General features: G+C 35.5%; 1 protein-coding gene across 1 annotated transcript; it reads right to left on the bottom strand.

Moving 5' to 3' along the window:
* Positions 1-1,827: 1,827 nt before the first annotated feature.
* Positions 1,828-17,899, bottom strand: LOC116521573 (vomeronasal type-2 receptor 26-like). Its single transcript, XM_032236231.1, has 6 exons — positions 17,688-17,899; positions 15,276-15,567; positions 6,301-7,161; positions 5,624-5,851; positions 4,027-4,153; positions 1,828-2,729 (listed from the first exon to the last, which is right to left on the bottom strand). The coding sequence occupies exons 1-6, from the start codon at positions 17,897-17,899 to the stop codon at positions 1,828-1,830; spliced, it is 2,622 nt and encodes an 873-aa protein (XP_032092122.1).
* Positions 17,900-18,271: the final 372 nt, after the last annotated feature.

The following is an 18,271-nucleotide window of genomic DNA, read 5'->3' as shown; positions in this document are numbered from 1 at the left end:
GAAAGGAGTGTAAAAGAAAGTGAAGAAAGAATGAAGGAAAGAAAAAAGGGAGGGAGGAAGGAAATGGCAACCCACTCCAGTATTTTTGCCATGAAAACCAAAAGGCAAAAAGGCCTGGAGGAAGGTTGTCCATGGGGTCGTGATGGATCGGACATGACTTCACAACTAACAACAATAATCACATTAGGAGAAACAATCTAATATTTTATATGTACTTGTTGAAGTCTGTAATGGTGTTCCTGGTGTAGAAATAGGCAAAGTAATATGTGTGAATCTTACTTCCTTGATCTTGCCTGCCTGCACATTTGGGACAAAATAACCTTCATCACCTTTGTTTAGTGTTGTTTATTTTCTAGGGAGGTGTGTTTTCTTCCAAACACAGCATCAGAAAGCAAACCTCTTTTCCTGCAACCCAGTTTGTTGCACTGGTTGGGGAACTAAGCTAAATACTAGGGAGTGGTGAGTTCCCTTAGCATAAAGGAATTGGCAATCCACTTCCCAAAAAGGCTGCTAAGAATACTGTAGGGGACCATCTTCAAATGTAAAAATGGATTTTAAAGAGATTAAAGAGGCTTTCCCTCTGTTGTTGTTGTTGTTGTTGTTGTTGTTGTTTTGTATCACTGACTGCTAATCAAGGGTTTGCAGGCAGCTGTGATCTGATTCCACACCCATTGGTAGCTTTTTTCTCATTTTTCCCATCCCCACCAGTTTGCATTCTTTTTCTCTTTGAAATAAGAGAATGCCCTATGATCTACATCTGATGGTTTAGTTACAGTGATTGCTGAGAGTTTGCTCTTATTAGCTATAACTAGAAAGAAATACTGTATTTTTCGGAGTATAAGATGCTCCGACATATAAGACATACCTAGCTTCTGGGGAGGAAAAAAAAGTGGTGGGGGAGTCTGCCTCTGCCTCCCAGCAATTTGCCTCCTTGTAGCAAACAATAAACAGTACAGACAATATACACTGTTTGTGGTGTTACATTTCAGTCTATACTTGTACAGATGCCGTTAAAATTGATGTGGCTTTCTGGAAGTATACCTTATTCTCTGCTATTTAAAAGAAGATACAATAGCACTGGGCCTCTTTAGATCAAGCATTTATTTTAAAAAGCTTCTTCATATTGTTAAGTTGTATAGAATAATAATAAAGCAATCTTTAAAAAATAAGTCTAATAATTTGAACATTCTATAGGCATTTATACTTATTGACTTACCTTCTTGCAGCAAACAGCCTGTTTCAGTTTAGCCTGATTAGAAGAAAAATAAATAAATCTGCCTCTGCCTCCCAACAATTTGCCTTGTTGCATCAAATCGCAAGTTTCACTTTCCATTTCAGCAAGCTCTCCCAATGATCAGCTGTTTCCGGCTGCAGGGATTACTGTAGCCTATTGTGGCCTCTGCAAGCCCCATTTTTCCCATTTGCTACAAGGTGGTAAATTGCTGGGAGGCAGAGGCCAAATGATAGGGAATGGTGGGTGGGCGGGGCTACATTCTGTATATAAGACGCACCCAAATTTTCACCTTCTTTTAGTGGGGGAAAATGTGCGTCTGATAGTCCAAGAAATGTGGTAAATTAAAATAATAATGTGCTTTAAGAAAAGGGTACTGGACAAAAATAAAATTGAACAAGCATAGTTTGCAGGATAATTATCTGTTACTTTAAAAAAATGATTCAGTTCTTTAAATAAGAAATGAGAGATTTTGGAGAATAGAGGAAATTTATATAAATCGGAAGCTAAAAGAGACATTTTTGTAAATAATATACAGTGTCTACAAAGAAATCTAGATTTAAAATGTTGAGAAAGAAGATAGATACTTATTTTTATCAGTCTTTTCTTCTTATTAGCTGTTCCCTATTATTCAGTTCAGCCCTGAACACAATGATATAACATTTTGGAGAAAAGATGCAACCTAGAAGCCCAGCACCAGATGCTAAAATGGAAAAAATCTCTACAGCCACTATGTATTTCCCCTTGGAACTCAGGTATGCTGGGATAAAGGACAACCAAACACTGCAGAAGACCAACATGCTGAAGGTGATGAATTTGGCTTCATTGAAACTGTCAGGTAATTTCCTGGCAAGAAAAGCTGTTGTGAAGCTGATAAGAGCCAGGAAACCCATATAGCCAAGGACACAATAAAACATGGTCACAGAACCTTCATTACATTGCAGTAAAATTTCTTCAGTCACTGAGACCATATCAACATCTTGGAATGGAGGTGCCATTGACAGCCACAAAATACAGATGCTTGCTTGGACGAGGGAGCAGGAAACAACAATGGAATTAGTTAATCTTTTCCCCACCCATTTTCTCATGCTCGATCCTGGCTTGGTGGCCATGAAAGCAAGAACCACTGTGATGGTTTTGGCTAAAATAGAAGAAACAGCCACTGAGAAAACCATTCCAAAAGTTGTTTGTCGGAGAAGACAGGTCACTTTTCCAGGATGGCCAATGAATAGTAGCACTGAAAGGAAGCAGAGCAGGAGGGAGATGAGGAGAGTGTAGGTCAAGTCCCGGTTGTTAGCTTTGACTATGGGAGTGTTGTGATTCCTCATAAATACACTTAGCACAAGAACTGTGGCCAAAGAAAAAGAAAGTGCAAAAGAGGCTAAACTGATCCCTAAAGGTTCTTCATAAGACAAGAAACTAATTATTTTGGGTATACAGAAGTCCCTTTTCTTGTTGGGATAGGTTTTCTCTTTGCATTTGGAACATTCACTTCTGTCTGAAAGAAAAAGATATGAATGTTAATTTATCATGCAAATCATAAATTTGTCAGTATGCTATTATTGTAATTCTAATAGAAACTTAAACTTTTAAGATTTTGATATGGAAAGCCTCAGAAATCACAGGAGCCACCTTCATTTAGCTGATGTAAAAATAGATTTTATTATGAATTAATAAATAGTAGATTTTCTGTAAGTAAATAAATAAGAGAGAAAATATGAAACCAAAGGCTTGCTAAATTTATAATAATATTGTAATTCCTATTATGTCCCTTTGCTTTATAAAAGTAAAAATATTTTATTTTAAAACAATTTTAGCCTCTATATTCTGACTATTTAATGACCATTAAGATTAATATTTTTAATTTTTCCTTTTGAGTTGCCTCAATAAACAATGCTGTCTTATTCTTTGATGGTTTCAATATGAATCTTCTTTATTCCTCTTCATTTGGATGCATGTAATTGTGGAATGGGTTCGTTTAAGATATAAAGGTAAAGGTAAAGATTCCCCTCGCACATATGTGCTAGTCAATCCCAAATGTAAGGGGCAGTACTAATCTCCATTTCAAAGCTGAAGAGCCAGCGCTGTCAAAAAACATCTCTGTAGTCATGCGTAAATGCCAAAGGCACACAGAACACTGTTACTTTCCCACTAAAGGTGGTTCATATTTTTCTACTTGCATTTTTACATGCTTTAGAACTTCTAGGTTGGCAGAAGCTGGGACAAGTAATGGGAGCTCACTCCATTATGTTCCATTATAGGGATTCGAACTGCCGACTTTTCTGATCAACAAGCTCAGCATCTTAGCCACTGAGCCACTGCGTCTCTCAATTTAAGGTATATGGTGAATTACATCTATTAGTTTACTTCATAAAATTTGTAAAATCTATACATATATATCATATTTAGATAGCACCAGAAAAAGAACTTAGACTTATATACAGCTTTACAGTGCTTTATAGCACTCTCTTAGCATTTTACAGAGTCCCAACAATCAGGACCCTCATTTTACCGACCTTGGAAGGATGGAAGGCTTGAGCAAGTCAGGATCAAAGGAATTGAATTCCAAGCAAAGAGAGCAGAGTTAGTAGGATACAGTACTTCATTCTAACCACTGAGCCACTATGGCTCATATGAACCATTACTCAGATGAAAGTAGAAACAACAACAACAACAACAACAACAACAACAACAACAACAACAGAGAAAAAAACCTCTTTAACCTCCTTTAAATCCATTTTAACTTTTAATGATGGTCCCCTACAGTATTCATATAAATGAAGAACTCAGATTACCAATCTCAGTTGAAACTCTCCCTTCTGGACAAGGGATGCAGTCATAGCAGCAAAATGGCTTCCCTTCCTTCACTTTTTTGCTAAAACCAGGAAAACAACTCTGACTGCATGCAGAAATAGGTTGCACCTAGAAATAATAAAAAAAGGGAAAATAATGTTCTGGAATAGGAGTTTAAAACTGCTTGTCCAGTGGGCCCATTAGAAATTCTGAGAACAAATTGTGGGTATTTTCAGAGCAAGTATAGAATGTTTAAAGTTATGCAGTCAATTAAACATCTGATGATAAAGTAGTAAAGGCAGATCAGGATAGCTTACTTGACATGCTAAAAGCTTACAAGTAGTCAAATTAGTTCATCTCTCAGCCATATTATTATAACATGTGTTGTGTCATAAACTAATTGTGTCCTCTTTCAGTAATTAAAAGAGCCTGGATAATATTACTGAATTTCATATAATGGATTTGGATGAGATTATTGAAATAGCAACAAATTTCAATGAGTTTTGTTGAAGTATTTCCTGTTTCATGTGGGTAATAATGCTCAATTTGACATTTTAAAAAAAATTCCTTTAAGTCGACTTTATGCAATGCATCAAAGTAGGCCAATGGAAGTGATCTCTTATATTTAGGGATTGTAATCTTTCCAAGCCATCTTGCTGGTTTTAAAACATAGCTCTGACATCTCAAAAAGGGGGGAAAGTTTGGTTAAGAGATTTCTATCTCTTTTAATTCATATATCCCATGCTTAGGAACTTATTTACCTTTGCCTATTCCATTAAAACAATGAACTGACCATAGTAGTATAGTTAATTCTGCATTAGCAATCAGCATTTACTTCTAGATGGAAAATTATTCAATAGTACATGAATTTCTAAATTTCTAAGATAATACATTGTGCATGATTGGTCTATAGGGAGAAAATAAATGAGGATTTCATTTCAAACATCTAAAGACATAATGAATTAATGGAAAGCATCTAGATAATGGAAAACCTGGATAGAATTGACGAGATTCTCAGAAACAGGGAGATGAGAAATTTGAAGAAGAAAAAGCTGTACATGAATTGGTCTATGTATGTGGTAGAAGCAAATACAAAAGCAAAAAGAGAAATAAATAGAAAAATAAAGTGAATGGTGTAGGTGAGGACTATAATGAGATACTCAGAATTTTGTTTTCTCTTAAGTTATGCCTTTAATTTCTTTTGTTTATTAATTGTCAATCTTTTTGTTGTGCTTTTACATGAATGAAATAATCTGAATGCTATATTCTGTAAGTATAGAAGCTGTAGAATTAAACCCAAATTAAGTAACCTTGTCTGATTTTTCTATTGACGGAGATTTGGTTGCGACAAGATCCAATATAGGAGAATTCATTTTAATATGGAATTATTAATTAAAATGCAGCCAACCGCAAGTTGTAAGAAAAGTTCACTTACCCAGATTGCTTAACTTTCCTAATATTTACCAAATACAATGAAGTCAAATTTTTGAATAGAGAAAAATATAATTCAAACTGTGAATTCAATAATATTTATAACATTTTCTTTCACATAAATGAAATCAATAAGTCATTCAACCAATAAATAAAATTCAGATTTACCTGATTAAACCATTTGTGCCATGAAATGTTTTCATTATTGATGTTTAACATTTCATCTGGAGGATGTAAGTGATCTATATTTCCAATTTTCAGTCGAATAAATGATTGGTTTGGGAAAACAATCCAGTTCGTAACATCAAATCCACCTCTTACAACCCCATTCTGATCAAATGAAACAAGTTTTCCAGCACTGTTGTTAAAAGATACAGTTCTCAGAAAGTTATGGAACTAAATCAAAAGAAAAATGCAAGAGTATTGGAAGGGTTAAATTATTCCTCTCCATTGGGGTAATTTTCAGAAGAGGCAAATGGATATATAGTTGCATTCTATGTATATTACTTCTCTTTTTAATAGAATTAAAAGAAGAGAAGAGTATAATTTATAGGATTGTTGGAAGAAAATTAGAAAATGTATGATAGGAGAGATGGAAGGTAATGGATTTCAGTAACCTCTTAATTTTGCTAACCATTCTTTTATCATTTGAATGCTATTTAATATAAAATCAACTAGATCCAATAAATTAAAATCTGCATGCTGTTCAGAGTTAAACAGTTACACATACAGATATAGATCCATGTGAGATTTGTGAGGGACAGGAATTGAGGAAATGGAGATCAGCCTTGCCATCATGCAAACACTGTTGCTCCTGAACCAAATAAGATCTTTGGGTCCATTACCTGCCAGAAGTCTTTTTTATGGATCTTCCCTCCTATCCTGTCTGTCAGACCTCTTCTTTTATGTTTTGAGGAGGACATGGCATGTAAAGCATGAGCTAAAGAATGAATAGCATTATAGATGCTGTAGCTGTGACCAGTCATTCTCATTTCAAAAAAAGGCCCAGCAATGGTCTCAAGATTCTCTTCCCCATTACAAATTTTCTCAGGCACATCATCCAGAACTGCAGCAGGCATATCACAGGCAAAAACATTTTGCCAGAACAGATTGATAAATCCATCTTCCTTGGCGACGAAGGGATTTTTTTTCTTAACAAATGATTTAAACTCTGGTAGATCAACAGATTGCATTGTGAAAGAAAGAGCACCATTGATTATATCTGTTGTCCAATCGCGTTGAAATGCTGATGAAGCAAACTCAATCTGAGCATTCAGTATCCATACAATTCCTTTAGGTTTACTTGTCACATCTGTGATATTTGGTAGATATGTGAACCATCTCAATGTCCCCATGGTGGTAGATTCTCCAAAGACAATTATCACATTCGTTTTATTGTCCATCATAAGCTCATATACTTTTGCTCCCTGAATAATCATACCTTCCAATCCACTTACATCACTATATTTTGGGAGTTTTTCAATAAAAGAACAACATATTCCTTTTTTGAAAAAAAGTGGAACCACATTTCGTATAATTTCTTCTGCATGCTCACTATCCACTGCAAGGAGACCAATCCAGGTCCAGTTGAAATGCAGGAGCAGTGATGCCATCCCTGCATGTTGAAGGGCTTCTGGTGGAACCATCTGGTAAAAAGAAAGGCCTGGAGTTTTATCATTCATCAGTGGAGCAGAGCCATAAATGAGCTGATGAGACATGGAAGAGAAAATAATAGTCAAAACTGTACAGCATTTTCAGATTGTCCTAACAAGCTACATAATGTAGATGATAATAATAACAATTACATCAGTCATATAAGGCAATCTTCCACACTACTAATACAAATAATGTTTGCAGATCCTCTACATTACATATTACTATTTCTATGTGAAATCAAGGAGATTGCCTTAGATTTAATAATTGCTTAAAATTAAATACTGGGCATTCAGTCAAAACTGGGCATAGCTAGTCTAGTGAAGAGAAGGAACAGGGGTGACATGATAGCAGTATTCCAAAATTTGAGGGTCTGTCACAGAGAGGAAAGAGATTTTCCGAAGGCCAGACAAGGAACAACAGAAGGAAACTGATCAAGGAGAAATTCAACCTAGAAATAAGGAGACATTTTCTGACAGTGAGAACAATTAATTAATGGAACAGCTTGCTTCAGAAGTTGTGGGTGCTTCATCACTGGAGGCTTTCAAGAAGAGACTGGACAGCAACTTTTCAGAAATCATATAGGTTCTCCTGCTTGAGCAGGGAATTGGACTAGAGACCTTCATGGTCCATTCCAACTCTGTTATTCTGTTATATGAATGTTTGGGTAATTCAAGATGATGCATTGAATCAAGTGCCTTGACATGGATATCATCTGAAACTTCAAGGGGTTTCTAGGTTCCTAATGGCTCAAGCATTATTCCCAATGTCTTTCCATACAGTATTTAGAATATACAGGAAATACTTTTTGGTGCCACTTAGTTTGATAGAATTTGTTTAAGTGAAATAAATGTAGATTTACCCTGTAACATTTTTTCCAGACAAAAATAGTACATGTGCTTTCAAAGCAGGCACCTTTTTAAATAAATAAATAAATTTGATCCTTTTGCGTGGATGGTCAGCACATCTTTAAATGTACACCCTTTTATTTCTTATCTTTATTTCTCAGTCTATTGTTTGGTCTTTAGTTTGCCCTGTTGACTCTTTCCAATCTGTAGATGCATTGCTCCCCATTTTCTGTGATTCCCTCTCAAAGAAAAATGTGTTCTTTCTGTTATTTGTCCTGCCTTCTCATGGCCCAAGTGAGCCTTCATTATTCTCTGTGTGGCTCAAAACCTCTTTTCTTTACTACCTGTTTGGTAGTGGGAGCACATCTGGGCATGTGCAGAGCCTTGTGCCGCCACCCCTACCAGTTTGCCTGAAAGGGTGCGAACCGGCAAAATACCACCTCTGAATACCAGCTTTGAACTTATGAGCTTGCTATAATTGCCAATAACACAGGGTCCTTCTTTACACATTATATAAACAATGGAGCATACAATTCCCAAATATGGTAACACTAGAATAAAAAAATAACTGTTTTAGGACATTACAGAGAAGACCTGCCATTTGTTAATTGTATCAAAATATAGCATACACATATGCTAATGATTGGAGGATGGCAGTTTGTTCAAAGTTTAATAAGAATTTACTTTTTCAAACAGTCTTATTTATCTAGGTTCTCAGTTTGAGAAGATTTTCTGCTGTGCTATTCTTTCCTAATCTGTACTATTTCTGTCTTAAAATGGGGAAATAGTTCCCAAAATATTTTGCCATGTAACCATTTAGGATACTTGATTAAAAATTGCAATCTTATTGTTTTTTAAAAGATCTATTTATCCTTGTCATTTCCCTCCATTGTGTTGGAAAATAAAACAAATATAGCTGTGTCTATACCAAATCTTTAATTGAACTGAATCTCAACTTGAATCTTGGTGAATTTGCATTTCTGCTAATTAATTTAGACTCATGATGTCTAATGAAAAATACATAAAACAACCAATATTATATAGGCAAGATATATTATATACATGTTATTTATAATCACATATGTTATTTATATATACATAGTTATACAAGCTGCCCCTAAACACCACATTTTTCTTCTTGCTTTGTTACAGAGCCCCTGATTACGATCTGGTACATGCAAACAAACTACTGTATTTCACTGAAAGTAAGACCGTGTCTTACTTTCTTTTGACTTTTGAAATAAGCACTTGGCCTTATTTTTGGGGATGTCTTATTACTTTTGAGGTACAGGAGGCAGCAAACTTGGTCACCTCATAACTGCAACAGTGCTGCAATATTTTGGGGGGGCTTATTTTTTGGGGAGGGCTTATTTTTTGGGGAGGGCTTATTTTTTGGGGAGGGCTACTTTTAGCGCATTGTGCTCAAAAGCCCAATTGGGCTTATTATACGGGGAGGTCTTATTTTCAGGAAACAGTGTAACTTTACTACTAACGTGGGCAACCTCTTGTCCACATCCTGTTATCTTTCTTGGTGACCTCAATCCACCTTTTATTAATTGGATCCTAAATGAATGTACAACAGAAACAATACATACAACCATGCCATTACTGCTAATCTGGGATTGGATCAACTAGTAACAAACAACACTAGATGCAACAACTGCCTAGATCTCATTTTCTGCAATAGTTTACATTCATTCTATGGTCTACAAATAAATAAACCCTTTTCCAACAGTGACCACAGCATGATTGACTTTTGTCTCAATTTATGTCCTTACAAAAATGATAATAATGATAGAATCCCAAAGTATAACTTTAGAAAAGCCAACTATGATCTCATAACTGAGGACCTCTCGTCCGTTGACTGGCAAACTCTGTTCACTGTCTGCAACACTGTCAAAGACCATTATAACATTTTTTGCACAAAATCAAAAGAATCATCAAACAATATGTACCTCTAATAACCACCAAAACTAGGAACAACAAGTTACGAATAACAATAAGGAAGCTTCAGTAAAAAAAAAAACAACACTCTGGCACAAAAAGAAAACTGGCTATGTAGCTAACTTTAAAAATCTTATGCCGACAGATAAAGGCAGAATACATCAGTTATCATAGCAAACAAAAGGAAAACCTACTATGCACAAAATCCACCTGGGCCTTCTATAATTTTATAAACAACAAACTTAAAGACTCAAGATCCATCCCACCACTAAAAGAGCCAAACGGGAAAGACTGTAATGATGAAACCATTACAGCCAACCTCTTCAACATATTCTTTGGTTTAGTCTTTGTAAACATCAATGGCTCATGCCCCACATTTCCCAATTGTACCACAACCAATTACAATAATCTACTTCATGTTGATTTTACAGAAGATGCTGTTGAAAAGGCACTACGTAACCTAAAACTATATCTATCTTTTGGCCCTGATGGATTATGTGCCTACTTCTTAAAAAACCTCTCAACCACCATTTCATAATCTATGAAATATCCTTCAAAACCAGCTCCTTGCCAAACTTATGGTCACTAGCCATGGTCATCCCTGGGTGACCACAGCCTAGTTGAAAATTGCAGACCAATCTCATTTCATTGTGTCACCTGCAAAGTCATAGAATCAATCATAAACCAACCCGTTACCCTCTACTTTGAGACAACAACCTACCCTCTAACAAGCAGTTTGGCTTCAGAAAAAATCTATCCTGCAATCTGCAACTCTTACACTGCAAAAACATATGGACCTCACAACTCGACTAGGGTAAAGCAATAGATGCAATTTACATAGACTTCTGTACAGCTTTTGATTCAGTAGTACATGACAAACTAATTCTAAAACTAAAATCTTATGGCATATTTGGTTCCCTGCATAAATAGATAGATGTGTTCCTATCAAACAAGCGACAAGTAGTCAAAATAAGAAACATCTTATCAAACCCTGTACTTGTTAACAGCCGTGTCCCCCAAGGTAGCGTTTTAGGACCCACTCTTTACATAAATGACCTTTGTGATCATATTATAAGCAACTCTTCACTGATGATGTAAAACTATTCAATATCACTCACAATGCTGCTACCCTACAAAAAGACCGTGACTATGTGTCAGAATAGTCAAAAAATTGACAACTCCAAATCTCATCCAACAAATGCTCTGTCTTACACATTGGCAGAAAAAATCAGAATACAAAATACAAGCTGAGTGGATATGACATCATAGATGACCCCCACACTGTTAAGGACCTTGGAGTACTCATCTCAAATGATCTAAGTGCCAGAGCTCACTATAACAGCATTGCCAAAAAGGCATTAAGAATTGTTAACCAAATCTTGCGTAGCTTCTTTTCTGGTAATATTGAACTGCAAACTAGGGCAAACAAAACTTTTGCTAGACCAATTCTTGAATACAGTTCATCTGTCTGGAACCTGCACTGTATATCAGACATAAATACAATCGAACAAGTCCAGAGATATTTCATGAGAAGAGTCCTCCACTCCTCTGCTCGCAACAGAATACCTTATGCCACCAGTTTTGGGGCTTAGACAATTTAGAACTACACCGTCTTTGATCCAACCTAAGCATAGTACATAAAATTATTTGCTACAATGTCCTATCTATCAATGAATACTTCAGCTTCAACTACAAAAACACATGAGCTCACAAAAATGCAAACTTATGGTAAACCACTCCAAACTTGATTGCAGAAAATACGACTTCAGTAAAAGAGTTATCAGTGCCTGGAATGCACTACCTGATACTGTGGTTTCTTCCCCAACCCCCAAAACTTTAACCTTAGACTGCCTACTGTTGACCTCACCCCATTCCTAAAAGGTCTTTATGGCAGGTGCATAAGCGCACCATCATGCCTACCATCCCTCTCCTTATATTCCCTTGTATTTGTATTCATTTCATGTATTCCTAATCATGTCTATACTTATATCTGTTATCTAATTCATACTTGATGAAATAAATAAATAAAAATAGAGTATGTATATCATATTTTTACAGCTTATATAATGGATAAGATACATTAGCAATGTAGATTTTGAGATATAAATGAAATAAAAAAGACATTTAATTTAATGCATTTGAATTCAAATAGAACAGACCAAACAGTTATGTTGTGTGTGTGTTTTTGAGTGAGTTTTTGAATGCTGGTGACTGCCTAGACCAATCCCTGCAATTTTCTTGGCAAGTTTTATTTTGGAAGTAGGTTGCCATAGCCTCCTCCCTAGGCAATGGAAAAGAGTGACTGAAAGAGAATGGCTACATCAAAGACACACATCTGACTTTATACCCAAGGCGATAGTAGAAATCAGTCTCCTGGTTTCTAGCCCAGTGTCTTGCCTTGACTGCTGCACTACAGCAACCATAAACAAGATGTAAATGTAATGAGAATTTGGAATGGGAAACAAGTGAAATCCAGTGCACCTTAACTGAGGGAGATATTTTATGCTTCCAATGATATCATAATTGATCTTTTAATTTGTGTAATTCCTTTAAAAAGATTCCTGGGAACAGCCCATTGGTTTTGGCTAAATGAGTAATACATACTCTGCAGATGGCTAATGGTAACCAGCTTTTCCCTGATTGAAAAGGGGTACAGATGTTAAACTATTCACAGATTATCATTAATACTTCTACCAACTACACTGCCTTGAATACTAAGGGGCAGAAGAAGGTCTATGACTTTTCTTAAATTATAAACTTGATTCATGGTGGAAAAAATATTTCCATTTGGGACAAATGAATTTATTGATTCAAAATAACTTTGTCATCTGCATGCTGTTAGGCTTCTCTAGATTCATTTTCAATTTATTTACCACAATCCAGACCTCAATCGAATCCAAGTAGAACCAAAACATTTCTGATGATCTGTTTATTATGAAAATTAGGACCAGGGGTAATATGATGGCAGTGTTCCAAAATCTAATGAGCTGCCACAAAGAAGAAGGGGTCAATCTATTCCCCAAAGCACTTGAAAGCAGGACAAAAAGCAATGGATGGAAACTAATTAAGCAGAGAACCAACCTAGAACTAAAGAGTAATTTCCTGACAGAACAATTAATTAATGGAATGACTTGCCTTTAGAAATTGTGAGTGCTCCAAAAGTGGAATTTTTAAAGAAGATATTGGATAAATCATTTTCTGAAATGGTATAGTTTCCTGCTTGAGTAGGGGGTTGGACTAGAAGACCTCCAAGGTTCCTTCCAACTTTGTTATTCTGGAACCTACATTGAGACACTTCCCTTGTAGTACTTGATGATCATACCCAGTGGCTTCATAAATAGCATAGAGCACAAGAATGATTCTTACAACCCTTTATATCTAATCATATGGAATAGAACAAGAATCTCCCAATAGTACTTTCTGAAATGCATCCTTGAGATAGGAACAATATCATGAAAGAACCATGCAATCTATCTTGCATTCTCAAAGGCATTCCAAAAAGAAACTCTAGTTGGTGATACTAATCACCATTGAGATATCCACAAGCCTAAGCTAGGACAATTGTCCATCTTCTACTTCCTTCAGAGATTACTTTAAGTGTCCCAAAGCTGTCTCTATGCTATTGTCAAGTCTGAATCTGAACTGAAATATATTTAAACAATTACCTTCTGAAGCACTTCTAGTTGTGTGTAAAGATAATATTAGGTGTAGGCTTATTTAGAAGTATTTTACTCTTACATTGATTTCTTATGGATCTCATTGAAACTAAAGGACTGAGTTTATAAAATTAAGCAATAGTTAGTGTGAGTAAAATTGCTGTGCTCACAAAACATGCTTTATTCTTTGACAAAGTGAAAAAATTAGTGGACCAGAGGAATGCTGTCGATATAGTTTTCTTGGACTTCAGTAAGGCATTTGATAAGGTACACTATAACCTACTACTAGATAAAGTAGAAGAATGTGGGTTAGACAGCATCACCGCCAGATGGATTCATAACTGGTTGACCAACCGCACTCAACGTGTAGTCCTCAATGGAACTGCATCTATATGGAGAGAAGTATGCAGTGGAGTTCCCCAAGGCTCTGTTTTAGGCCCAGTACTCTTCAATATCTTCATCAATGATTTGGATGAAGGCATAAATGGGGAATTTATCAAATTTGCAGATGACATCAAGCTGGCAATAATAGCCAACACTCCAGAAGATAGGCTTAAGATACAGAAGGATCTTGACAAACTTGAACATTGGGCACTATCTAATAAAATGAAATTCAATGGTGAAAAGCATAACGTTCTACCTTTAGGCAAGAAAAATGAAATGCACAGGTACAGTATAAATGGTGCCTTGCTCAATAGTAGTAACTTTGTGAGGGATCTTGGAGTCCTAGCGGACAACCATTTAAATATGAGCCAGCAGTGTGCAGCAGCTGCCAAAACAGTTCTAGGCTGCATAAACAGAGGGATAGAATCAAGATCATGTAAAGTGTTAATACCACTTTATAATGACTTGGTAAGGCCACACTTGGATTACTTCATCCAGTTTTGGTCACTAGGATGTAGAAAAGATGTTGAGACTCTGGAAAGAGTGCAGAGAAGAGCAAAAAAGATGATTAGGGGACTGGAGACTAAAACATATGAAGAACGGTTGCAGGAACTGGGTATGTCTAGTCTAATGAAAAGAAGGACTAGAGGAGACATGATAGCAGTGTTCCAATATCTCAGGGGTTGCCACAAAGAAGAAGGAGTCAAACTATTGTCCAAGGAACCTGAGGGTAGAACAAGAAGCAATGGATGGAAACTAATCAAGGAGAGAGGCAACTTAGAACTGAGGATAAATTTCCTGACAGTTAGAACAATTAATCAGTGGAACAGCTTGCCTCCAGAAGTTGTGAATGCCCCAACACTGGAAGTCTTTAAGAAGACCCTAACCCTAACCCTAACCCTAACCCTAACCCTTAGCCATTTGTCTGAAATGGTATAAGCTTTCATGTCTAGCAGGGAGTTGGACTAGAAGACTTCCAAGGTCCTTTCCAACTCTGCTATTGTATTGTATTGTATTCTATAGTTCTGTTCATTGATTTACAATAAGTAGAGCAGACTTGTATGGAAATTAAATGCAACAAAAATTAACGTGATGCAGTAATTAAAACTCTAGTTCAACATTTCTTAAATTCCTTACAAGTACATATGCCATGTAGTCAGTGGACATAAATGCAGGTAAATATATGATGGATTCAATTCAATGGGACTACTTATGATACTATGACTGTTGGAAATACAGAAATACTCAATTATAGTTTGGAGTTCAATACAACATTCAGAATAATCAAGAAATTGAAAACATTATTAAATTGGCATATAGATAAAAGTATCTTACCTGTGGAATCTTATAGATATCCAACATAGTGGCCACATAAAGTGAGATATGGGCATCCAGTCCCCCGACAACAGCTATTGCACTGTTGTGAGGGTTACATATGTAGTTGGGGATCAACCCCTCCATGGATGATAGAAGTAGCATGGTGGTATGATATGTGCTCTTAGCATTATCATAGCTGTCATAGATGCGGAAGCCCAAGGTGAGATTGGGTAAGATCTGTGGGTTTTCATTGATCTCCTTCACAGCGAATTCCAAAGCCAGGATGTGCTGGTAATTCTTAGGAATTAAGCTACAATGAGATTTGTGCTGCATATGAGAGTGCTATTCCATATTGAACTATTACAGGTTTCTAGACAGGAATTATTGAGGTAGAAAAATTGAGCAGGCTAGTTCCACTATTTGTCTGATATTGTAAACTAGTAGCCGCAAGCTTATACTGTTAAGATGCAGTGAAGTGGTTTTCATATCAGTGTAAACCTTGCAGCATTTTGACTTTGAAGTCCAAATATGTACAGTATGAAATAACAGAACCTCTCCCATCTAAATTAGTAATGGACAAATATTAATTTGGGGTTCTCTGAGATTTTCATATGTAAGGTTTGGTCACCCATTATCATTTTATAAAGAAATTGGGTTTTTAAAAAAAAAAACACATGCACACATTCTCTGAATGTTTGTGAAAATACACATGTTAAATATATTTGTCAAAAACGGTCATTTTGCAATTTTATTTGTAATTTTGCCCTGTGTGCATAATTTTGTAAAGAATTTGGAATTCACTTTTGCATTGATGTTCACATTCCAGTTATACAGATATCCATTATTTAAATCTCTATACTATATAGATTCTTCTTTAAATCTAACATATCACTAAAACTTTGATAGATATGGAGTTATGCCTAATATATTTATTTTAAAAAGCTGAGTATTGCTAAGCAAAATAACTATTCAAATTCATGATACAGCAATTCTCCATTTCTGGTAATAGGTCTTTTTAAATATGGCAACTCAAAATTAATACTGTGATCCAGCATAGTTCAACATACTTAACATGAACGCACATAGTTGTGCACTCAAGCATGTAATATTGAAAACCTTCATGAAACCTGATTGCCAAGTAATTTATATTTCGGTATTGAAATATTGAAAAAATGCACAGTTCAGGATAACAAACATCAACTTATCTTTTTAAATATCAAAAATGTAAGCAATGAATGTGGTCATATAGAAAGTATTTTTTTTCAAAATATTTTAAATCAGAAGAAACTGAACAACATTGAAAGTATGGTAAGAAGTTCCTGAAGGAAAAAAATGAGACAGAGAAAAATAGAGAAATCTGAAAAGAGCTCAAAATTCAACAATAGTTGCATTTGGAGGGATAGATACTCAAGCTGCTGTTTTATATATCCACAAAGATCCATCGGATGTGTGTGATTTTATTATGAAAGAGGATTAAATTTCTAAATTATCACTTAATGTTTTCAAAAAGGAAAACAGTGATAAAGCACAATATTTGGAAAATAATTCTAATTCGTAATAAAAATTACAGAACAACCTTTCCCAGACAGGTACTTAAGCGATGAATTTCGACTCTGGATTTCAACTCACCAAATAGTAGAGTGTTGAAGGAAGGAAATGGTAGAAGTTGAAGTACACATGAGTACATTCCATTAAAAAGGGGCTACTATAAATTCACTTCCTGGAAATACCCATGTCATTATAGAAAAACCTTGCAATGATCTATGTGAGCGTGTCCTTTGAGGAGTGATAAAGCAATGTCCCTATTTGGCTGGATCTTAGCACTATTTGTGTCAATTTTACACACCAAGGCAAGTTTAAAGACAGTGTTACATCAAAGTAATAAAATTTACAATCTTTTATTAAAGGGTATACAGGATATGAGAAATGGGTTTATTTATCCTCCATGGTATAAGTGTAAATTCAATTTCATTATTTTTTTAAATTAAAAATGAGGAAAATTTTATGTAACTAGAAGACAAATGTGAGTTGACAAAATCCAAAGCATGAAACGGAGAGAAACTGTCATGATGAGATAATTGGTAGGAGAAAGCATTGAAAAGAGAAACATAGAATAGTAAAATAGTTTTAAACTAGTCCTCAATCTGGGAATTTTCAAGCTGCATAAACTGCATTTCCTAACATTCCCCAATCAGAATGTGAATTCTGGAAATGATACTTTGGGTGGCCTTTAGTTTGGGGAATACTGCTTTCAATATTGGAATATATATTATCCTATTGTCTTTCTTTTTTCTTTGTATTCAGAAAGAAGAAGCATCTCCTTAATGATGCTCAAGCTTGTCAGTATTATTGTATATGGCAGTACTACATTTGACTATTCCAGAGATCAAAAACCAGGAAGTATTAGCAAGTAGTGATTTAATTCCTTACACAAAGCTGCCGGGCAATGCTGGTGGGGGGAAATTAGTGAAGGTAATTTCCTGGCTGAAGATGCTAGCTTGAAAAACAATGCCACCAATCATAAGGTCTCCTAGCTGATGGTACTTGTGATATGGTGAGTGTGGATTACTGATGCTGCATCTGTCAGTCTTGCACACCACATGAGGAAGCAATGCTAGTAGTAGGACCAATAAAATTGCCATTCTCAGGACAAGGCATTAGTCAAGAATCCTGTATTTTTTTCCTCCTAAGGCATAGCTATTAACATTCCTGTGATTTACTCTGTTTCACTTCAAAGATTTTCATCTGCTAGAAAAATCTGAACCTTAGACTAGCCTGTATAGATACAGTTGATCTTACAGTTGATCTTACCTGACCATACTCCCCCCCTCTCCCCCTCTAAATGATATTATTATTTGTATATATACATATATATATCTCCATATATTGCAAAGGTAAAGAAGCAATTATTTCACAATTAGAAGTTTTGTAATAAGACAGTGAAATCCACAGGGATTTGGAAAAAGAAGAGAATTAAATGTAGTTATTTAGATTCCCAAATAGAAAGATAATTA

Source organism: Thamnophis elegans, chromosome Z (genome assembly GCF_009769535.1).
Source record: "Thamnophis elegans isolate rThaEle1 chromosome Z, rThaEle1.pri, whole genome shotgun sequence".
NCBI lineage: Eukaryota > Metazoa > Chordata > Lepidosauria > Squamata > Colubridae > Thamnophis > Thamnophis elegans.
The sequence above is the reverse complement of the archived record's forward strand: the minus strand, read 5'-3'. Positions and strand labels throughout refer to the sequence as shown.